The sequence below is a fragment of the Emydura macquarii genome, unplaced genomic scaffold (assembly GCF_026122565.2).
Source record: "Emydura macquarii macquarii isolate MOO-44397 ecotype Brisbane River unplaced genomic scaffold, CSIRO-AGI_Emac_v2 contig_2473, whole genome shotgun sequence".
Lineage (NCBI taxonomy): Eukaryota > Metazoa > Chordata > Testudines > Chelidae > Emydura > Emydura macquarii.
The window spans coordinates 41,385,486-41,394,828 of NW_027132610.1; the positions used below are offsets into that span (position 1 = coordinate 41,385,486).

The following is a 9,343-nucleotide window of genomic DNA, read 5'->3' on the forward strand; positions in this document are numbered from 1 at the left end:
CCAAGGAGAAAGCTCAGCAAACATACATGGACAGGTAGATAATTCAGTGAGACATTTCAGGATCCACACGTGGTTGCAGTTTGTAACCATTGTTGTGTATGTCTGTGTTGCAATAAAGAAAATATTTACAATCATCTTCCTTTTTTAAAAAAAAAAAAAAATCTAAATACAAGAACGCGGTAAGAATGTTTGTGTTTTCGGTGAAAACAGGCAGTAAACTGTGAAATTACACCATCCACAAAAGGTTCTACCAGAAGCTACTCTATTTTAGTGCTCAGTTTCAAAATGCATAGAATGTTTGCGCTGCAAACAATGATACACAAAATAATTAAATAAATAAATAAATTAAATAAATAAATAACAGCGAGACCTTATCACGGATCTTTCTGTGCCTTTTTTTTTTAGGTCATGCATGATTTCAGTCTTTTTTGTTTGTTTGTTTGAAACAGTAAGGTTTTCTTTTCAGAAATGCCTCGTTTTTAAAGCCTTTCCCATAACACCAGACCCAATTAATGTTTGTTTTTTGTTTTTTGTTTTTTTTTTTTGCACAAATCTGGTATTTTATCCAAAGAGCTCTGGCCATCTCTATGTTTTTCCCCCAATCCCCGAGATATAATGCACCTTTATCTTTAAAAAGACGGAATAATTGCTTTGCTTTCCAATTTGGGCGACTGTGATAGTGCAAATGTAACCATACAAAACAATCCTTCTACCTAACGTTTATTATTTACAATAAACGACCTTTAAACCCAAATGTTTCCCTCTCGACATGCAGACCCCGCAGAAAGAAATGTGGCTTCAAATCCTGCCTCTTTACATTGGTGATTTCGCCTGCTTACTCAGTAAAATAAATCCTTTTACTAACAGGAAACCTTCTACCAACGCAATCCGCTAAACCTCTCCAACAGATTTGGAAGAGGTGCCAGAGGGGAAGGACAGAGACATTTAACCCTGAGACTTAATAACTCAGAGCATGTTTTCTTCTAACGTTAACAGGGCAGCCAGGGCAGTAGAACAGCTAACGTATGTATTGCATCTATATCTAGATATACCTCTATAGAGATATGGATCTCTCGCTCTAGATATAAACACAAAGCACGCACAGGAAGGAACAGGAACAAAGGGGCAAATAACTTTGTATATGGCTAGCTATAAACATGGTTTCAATATCAGAAGTGAGGGCAGAAGAAAGCGGATATTTCCCAGAATATAAAGCCTGTGTCTGGGCATTCACGCCCTTCTCTCAGCTAGCTAGTGTTTGTGAAACAAGTCTCTCCCTCCGGAGGCATCCGAACCGAACTGGGCCGGCCGGCCTCCAAAAACATCCCTCCCCAAACCTTCAGCAACACAGAGAAGAACCATCACGAAGCCTCATGAAAAACACAGTTAAAAACAAAACAACAAAAAGAGATCCAAACAAAAACAACTAGCATCATCACCAACAGTTTCACCTTCTGGGGTGTGTGTGTGTGTGTGTTTTTCTTTTAAAATTGGTGACTTAGGGTTTTTTAAATGTATTTATTGGTAAGTTTTGTGTGTGTCTCTGTGTGTTTACGCTGTAGTTGTTCTCGCTCTCTCTTCTTGTAAAGGGGGGGGATCAGCCTGCAGAAGTGACCCCCATGGATTTCTCGAGCACCTTTGCTCTTCTTCTTGCTGTTCTAGTTTCTTTTCCATTAGAAGTTTGTTTCCCCTCCCCTCCCGCCCCCCCCCCCCCCCACACACATTGTTCCTTGGTCCCCAGGAGATTTTGAGTGTCTCTGGTCAAACAAGAAGTCCATTGGCTCCCCCAGCCCCAGCTCCCTTGCCTTTTCCACACTCTCCCCTCCCACACGCACCCCGGATCTCCCTCCCTTCACTCCCAGCCCCAAATGCCCCCCTCCTGCCCCCTCCCTTCGCCCACACTCCAGGGGATGGAAACTTGGCGCGTTGGTCGGTCGCTTTAGTAGGTGGCGGAAAATTTCATCCTTTTTTGCTTCTGTCTCTGGTTGCAAAACCAAACCCGCACCACGTTCTTTTTCAGGTCCAATTTCTCGGCGATGGCGGCGATCTTCTCGGAGGAGGGCCGGGGCTGCACGGCGAAGTACGCCTCCAGGGAGCGCTTCTCCGGGGCGGCGATGGAAGTCCGCTTGCGCTTCTTCTCGCCCCCGTTGAAGAGCTCGGGCTTGTTCATTTTCTCGCGCTGGGCGCCCTCGGCCTCCTCCAGCCAGGCCTGCAGGATGGGCTTGAGCGCGATCATGTTGTTGTGGGACAGGGTGAGCGACTCGAAGCGGCAGATGGTGCTCTGGCTCAGCGAGCCCACGCCGGGGATCTTCAGGTTGGCCAGGGCCGAGCCCACGTCGGCCTGGGTCACGCCCAGCTTGATCCGCCTCTGCTTGAAGCGCTCGGCGAAGGCCTCCAGCTCGCGGGGGTCCGTGTCCGAGTCGCAGATGGAGGCCAGGCCGGCCGCCCCCACCACCGCCGAGGCCACCTGCCCCGCCGCGCCGTGGTGAGCGGCCACCAGCCCCGGGTGGGGCAGGCCCGAGGGCATGTTCATGGCGGCCGGGTGCGACAGGTGGCCCAGGCCGTGCATGTGCGAGTGGGGGTGGGCCGAGGTGGAGATCAAGCCCCCCCCGCCGCCGCCGCCTCCCCCTCCTCCGCCGCCGCCGCCGCCTCCGCCCCCGCCGGCCCCTTCGTGCCCCCCGCCGCCGGCCATGAGCGCCAGCGACGGGGAGGTGATGTGATCCAGCAGGTCCCCGGGCTCCAGCGCCTGGTGGTGATGGTGGTGGTGGTGGTGGTGGTGCGCCAGCGGCACGGTGGAGGTGGAGGTGCACGGCACGCTGTTCATGGTGTGGTAGGTGGCGTCCGGCTTGAAGGGGTGGCTCTTGCCCTGGGACACGGCGATGTCGACGGCAGCCAAAGCCTCGGCCCGGGCCAGCAGGGTCTCATCCAGGCTGGCGAAGATATTGCTCTGCAACTGCAGTCAACACAAAAGGGGGGGGGAGCGAAGGGGGGCATAAAGAGGGGAATAAAGGAGAGAGGGGGGGAGTGGAGGTGGGAGAGAAAAAGGGGAGGCCGGGGAAGGGGGATCATAAAAGGGGGAAACGCCGAGGAGAGAGGGGAGGTGAATGGGGGCAGACAGAAGAGAATAAAGTTGGGCGGCGGGGCGGGGGGGGGGGGGTGATCGGGCAGGGGAGACAGTGGGGGAGACAGGGCAGGAGGGAGTGTAAAAGGGGGAGCAAGCCAGGGAGATGAGAGAATGAGAGGGTAGCCCAAGAAGAGGGGAGTGAGAAAACGGGGGAGCCCAGAGAGGGGAGAATAAAAGGGAGGAACCAGGGAGTGGGAGTAGAAGAGAAAATATAGAGGGGAGACCAGGAGCGGGATGGGAATAAAAGAGGAGAGGAAGCAGGGTCAGGAGGGGAGGGGAGCAGGGAGAGGAGAGACTCAGGAAGGGGGGAAAGTGAAAGAGAGCAGGGGGCAAAGAAAAAGAAAGAGGAGAAGAAGGGAGGAGAAGAAATGGATCTGTAACTCTCAGCTGGGGAATTGTGTCAAAACACCAGCGCACAGACGGAGGCCGAGTCATAAAAATGAATACGGGAAAGTGGATGAAGTCGGGGACTCGTGTGAACACCGCTCTCCAAAGAGATCACAGGCGCTCAGAGGATTGCAGAGGAGGACATGAAAAAAACATTAAGCGCCGCTTGTCAAAATGTGCCTCGCAGCGGTTTTTTTTTTTATTAATGCACATACACATACATGCAGCATACAGGAAAGAGAGAGAGAGAGAGAGAGAAAGACCGTGTGAGAGAGAAAGAGGGAGAGAGAAAGCGGGCGCTGCGGCCGCTTGCCCCTTACCGGTGGAGTTGGTAGACAGGCTCTTCTTATTGCTTCCGAGCTGGAGTGCAGCGAGGGGTATTTGTGCTCAGGGAGGGTGGGATGCATGGCAAAATGTGGCTGTTTGCTGTTCATGGACATCATCTTGAAGGCTTGGCATGTAAATCCACAAACACTCCTGAAGTAAGGGGAAAAGTGCTCTCCGGCTGCTCTCCTCCTGCCGGGGACGAGGGGAGGAGGGGGAGGGCAGAGGCAGATCCTGCTGCTGGTGCTGCTGGTGCTTGGCGCTCGCTATGACCGCACAGTGAGCCTCCCTGCAGCCCGCTCGGTCTCACTTATCTGTCTGCTCTATCCTAGCGCCGGGGCTGAGATGCGCTCTGCTTACACCTGAGCCCCACATCTCGTGGCTACGGCCCCGCAGACTCTCGCGAGAGCTTGGCGCTCCGGCTTTGATAGACATCAGCTATCTCCCCCTTCCTCCTCCTCCTCCTCCTCCTCCCTCCCACCCCCCGCTCGGCTCTCTCCCGCCCTGCGCCTTGTTGCATCTCCTTGCGCACTTGCACGTCTAGCCGGTGCCGGAGTTTGCGAGCTGCTCTTATAATGACCACCAGGAAGGACAGTGCAGGTGCTACACCTGTAGCTGCAACACATGCGCATTGCTCGCCTTTCTAATCGGACACAGATGCACCAGCGTGCGCGTCTATGTTTGTGTGCGCGTCTGCATGTGGGCATAGTATACATACATGTACACATGCACCTGTCTGACATGTTGTCATGCAGTACAATGCGTTGGGCAGGGCTGCATGGTTCTCTCTGAGTTGATGGGTGCTTGGGTGCCGGTATGTGTAATATACAGACATAATTGGGCTTACACCTGATACCTAGTTAACTCAGAGTTATCACTATTTAAAATAATAAACAGGTTCTACAGAAAGAGATGTAATTTCCCGTGCTCCTGTGTAGAGCTTCACAGAGACACGTGTGTCTCTGTCGAGGACTCTCAACACAGAAAGTCACATTTTTTCAGCCTAAGCCTGCTACTTTTAAGAATTATAAATAGGCTTCTTGAGAACAATCATTGTGACAGACATTTGTTTGAAGCAGTCAGGGTCTATTGATTTCCGTATAATTTCATTTCCCCCCATATAGTTTTGTTGCAAATATTATTGTGTCAGGCACCGCTAGTGACAGCCACTTAGCCCACAAGGAGCATGTGCTTCCTACACGGGAAACACTGTTGAAATGAAATCGTGCATTTCCTTAGTGCAGTCTGCAAATCCCTCTTCTTTCGTCGCGTGAAAACCCACGTTTCACTCCGGCATGACTTGAAGCATACAATAATTACAAAGCTTTGTTTTTCTGAACAACGTGTAGTTTGGTTCCTGTTATGAAGCGAGAACACAGGGTAACAAGTCTGAATCGCCTTCACATACCTTACTGCAAGAAAAGAAAAGGAGAAATAGGCTGGAAACTAACATTATTGCAATTATTTTTTTTTTTGGCTCATCAGCTTCATGGTTGCATTTAAATGAAACGGTTAGGAAGGAATAATAGAGCAATGATTCACAAATATGTTGATGAATAATAGTTTGGGTTACGGCCCGATCTTTTTTAGAGTGGAAGTCTTAAATTAACTCTATGTAGTTAAAACTGGCGGCAGCAAAACTCTTGAATTAATCAGCCTTCAAATGTGTCCCTCGCGGTTATGATCAACAACTGGGATTAATTTGAATCCGAAGGGAATAGCACAGGTGAAGCCAGTCCACTGGGGCACTCTCGTGCGAATCTTGGGTGATAGCCCAGATGTTATCGCGTCTGCTCCAGGAGTGCTAAAGACAGACACCAGGAAAACAGCAGCCGAGTGCTTGATGCAGGGATCTGATAACCGATCTGCCATGTGTCATCTTTAAAGAGTGTCGGAATAGCTGTATCTCTGATGCATTGAGATTCCTGTATGTATTCAAACACATATATATACATATGCCCCCCTCCCCCGCGCACACACACACAGCACATATTAAAATCCCAGGTAAAGTTCACATTTGTCATCATATGGCTTTCTCCAGTTTCTCATCCAGCCCGAGAAGAAAGAAAGAATAATGTTCAATTACTTGTGCGAGAGGGAGCCGGTCTCCATCCATTATTGTGTCCCCAGGGATTGCTGAAAGCAACTTTATCTAGGAGGGGGGTGAACTAGACATTGACACATTCTGGTTTGAAGGGGGGGACCTGTATCGAAACCATGCTGTAAGAGGAACAAAATAATAATTCACACGTTTTTATTAACACTTCGTGATTTACTTTAACCTTTTGAGCTGCCATGTTTTGTAAACTGAGGATCTGCAAATGGGGCAATGTTGAATTTGACAGTGTTTTGTTTGGTTGGTTTTTGAAGTGAGAAGCTTATGGAGAAGGCGTGCTGGAGCCTGATGGAAAACAACACACATTCCTTTGCCAATATAATATATATATATAATGGTAAGACAATCAGAGATACAAAGACAATGGGCTTCCTACCTGACACTGAGGACAGAAACACTCAGAGCCGGGCAAATGTATCCGGTTAGCCAGAAACGCTACCCAAGTAAACCCACCAGCGTGTATAGGGGGAGGGAACGCTCAGTGTAAATGAAGTGATGATACAAGCAGGAGAAAAGGAAATGTTTTGTCTCTGGATTATTCCATGGTCTTGCTTTCTTCCCTTTCCTCAAGCCAAGATGTCACGTGGCATGTTCTACGGACACTTCACTGGTGATAAACCTAGAGTTAGCCATGGCTGGCCCGTCTGTGTTTGGTAGTTTTATTTCTTATACTCATCAGCTACTGTGACTTTTTTTGCAGGGCGTGCGGGAGAAGGGAGGGAACCTGTGTGTAGAGGAAGGTGGTGGTGGTGGGGAAGTGCACACAAAGAGAGAGCCCACTAGCAATAATGAAATCTGCACGGGGAGCCGGAGCCACGACCCTTCTTTCTCTTAGGCTACAAATGCTGAGTCTGCTCATCACGCTGCGGATTCTAGGCTCCCGATGGTAAACCCTTAACTTCTTCTGTCTACGCCAGCCTTCCGTGATCTTTCGACCTTGAGCCTTCGACCATTAATCACCAGGCCCTTAGTGTCATTAATAATACCACCCTCGGTTTGGGCAGGTTGGGAAATACGGCCATATGCTACGGATTGCACCGCATCTAGATGGCGCCTGCATTGTAGATAGGCCAGCTTGGTTTGCCACAAACCAATGCATTTATTAACGGTTGTAAGCAGAGAATATAGCCCGGAGCCTATCTGCCACGGGTGAAAAGGCTACGGCAGACGTCGATCTGGGCGAGCTTTTGCCTTAAGAGGGAATTAGTTTACCAGGTGGGCCAGCAACTCAAGTTCCTTTTAGTCCATTTCTTTCTTTTCCCTTCGGAAAGCTAAGCCTGGGATGACTCTTTCTTCCCGCACCTTCATCATCTCACCCTGAGATGTAGCCCCACAGGGACGTTATTAAGGCTTTGAACGTCAGGACTGGCTTCGGGACGAGGATTCCTCCCACCACCAGGCGTTAACATCGGCTCGAAGCCATTTGTTGGTCTTCCCTCTGTCACAGGGGGCGGGGCAAATGGAGAGTATGTCTGGGCACCGTTCGGTTATAAGGCCTGCCAGCTGACTCGGACTGGCAAGCACCGACGGACGTGCCCCGACACCCGGCTGTCGATGTGCTCACGTGCATCGCAGGCGAGGCGCAGTTCACTCTTTTATCGCAATCGGTGTATTTAGGGTGCAAAAATCCCACGCAGTAGAAGTGCGTTATGAGTGAGGGGACTCACCAGCATGGCTTTCCAGGAGATGGTTTGCTGGCCAGTTCCCGCTTGACACTGGGCACGATGCAGCCTCATGCGCCAGTCCCTCCAGTTTGACTGACGCTGCTGGTCCAGATCTGTACAGACAGGGAATTGATCCGGGCCTGGTACCACTCACTGCTGCTACATGTGCATGCAGGCATAATCCTCCTCCGTGACCAGCGCTTTGGCCGTGCTTCTTTCTGTTATGTTGGAGGCTTCAGGCACTGGACTTAGTTGCAAAGTTTAAGCCCCGTTCAACTCACGCTCCTTGCCAGGTGCCCAGAGAGGGAGTGGAAGGTGCAGAAAGGAAGGGGCTTTCTCCTTTGTTTTAAACTCAGGAGTCACTTGCGGATCCGCGGACAAAAAAGGACTCGCTGAACAAAAACCGAACCCAAACCGCATTGGCAGGACCTGGGCCGCTTCGGTGAAGAGGGGAAGGGCGGGGAGGGGGAGGAGAGGACGTTTCAAATGGCGGGTTTCAATCCCAGCCCTCATTCGGCTGCTCAGAGACAGCCTCGGGTGGGCCCGATCCTGCTTCCACTGACCTCAACGGCAAAACTACCATTTCTTTCAATGGGCGCAGGACCCAGCCGGGGGGGTTTGCGCACTTCAGAGTCCACGCCCCTGTCTGCGGGCTTTTGTGAGCGAATACGTCCCCACTCAGTTGTTGCTCAGTCCACAGTCACCCCTTTCCCTTCTTGGGTTTCCAGTTTCTCTGACAGTCACTAACAGAGCCCCAGGCTACACCTCCAAATACATATACCTATTCACACAAACTCTCTCTCTCTCCAGGAAGTCGGGTGGCAGAGGTATGGAGCTCTCCCGGGCCTGGTAATATATTTTATTTTATTTTATTTTAATATTCGCTGTTATTCCTATTCCTAGTGGGTACTTCCATGCTCATGAATACTGATGGTAATGAACTTGCAAGCTCTGAGCAAGTTCACTGGAGATATGACCATGCCGTTGGTCTACTTTTATGGCCAAACATAATAAAGGGACGTATATATATCTATAAAATGCATTTACTTGTCTCCAGTAGTTTTCTGCTGTTTCAAATGTAAGAAATAGGCAGATTTCCTTAATTGACTGCGCTGCCTATCTCGAGAAAGTAATAAAGTAAACCCCTTATTCCCACAGTAAAACGATTTATAAATTAATTACTGTAACCCATTGTATTTGATTTCCCTTTTTAGCATTCCCAAAAGATGAATATACTAAAGCTTGAGATGTTAAGCACGAACATGTCCTCATACTTTGCTATATATTCTGACTTTTTTTTTTAAAGTCACTTAGGGGCTCATACAGTAGTCTGTATTAATCTCTGATATCAAGAATTAGATTGACTTTTTATTTGCTCTCTTCGCCCTGCCCTAACATTTCCCTACCTGTTGGTGGTAGCACAAAAAGAAACCCTGCACTACATGTGTTATTTGGTAAAGTTTACTGAAAGTCAATACCCCATTTAGTATACAAGCTATTTTCCCTTTAGATGATTAAACTAACCTACCTTTAAAAAAAAAAAAAAAAAAAAAAAAAGCCCTATGGGTGAATGCACAAAAAGTATTTCCATGCCCAAACGAGGACTTTCCTTACATCAGCAAAGCCCTGCTAATTACTGATGTAGAGGCTGCAATAATTGCTTTTGCAGCCAAAGTGTAGAATGTTGTCATATTAAAAATTGAAACTCTTGATTGTGAGTTAGGTCCC

The 9,343-nt window shown here is 49.2% G+C and overlaps 1 protein-coding gene across 2 annotated transcripts; it reads right to left on the reverse strand.

The window, feature by feature from the left end:
* Window positions 1–1,939: 1,939 nt before the first annotated feature.
* On the reverse strand, window positions 1,940–3,954 carry POU4F1 (POU class 4 homeobox 1). 2 transcript variants are annotated; one of them, XM_067562787.1, is made up of 3 exons: window positions 3,832–3,954; window positions 2,686–2,953; window positions 1,940–2,622 (listed from the first exon to the last, which is right to left on the reverse strand). In XM_067562787.1, exons 1-3 carry the CDS (start codon window positions 3,952–3,954, stop codon window positions 1,940–1,942), a joined length of 1,074 nt encoding a protein of 357 aa, XP_067418888.1. The 2 variants fall into 2 exon arrangements, with proteins under 2 accessions (XP_067418888.1, XP_067418887.1); XM_067562786.1 differs by having other exon boundaries at window positions 1,940–2,953.
* Between the last annotated feature and the right edge of the window lie 5,389 nt (window positions 3,955–9,343).

Excerpts from the sequence above, each read along its gene's own strand:
- POU4F1 (XM_067562786.1), bottom strand. The coding sequence starts at position 3,954 with ATGATGTCCATGAACAGCAAACAGCCACATTTTGCCATGCATCCCACC. Across the intron at positions 2,954-3,831 it reads CCTGTCTACCAACTCCACCG|TTGCAGAGCAATATCTTCGC; the intron begins GTAAGGGGCAAG and ends TGTTGACTGCAG.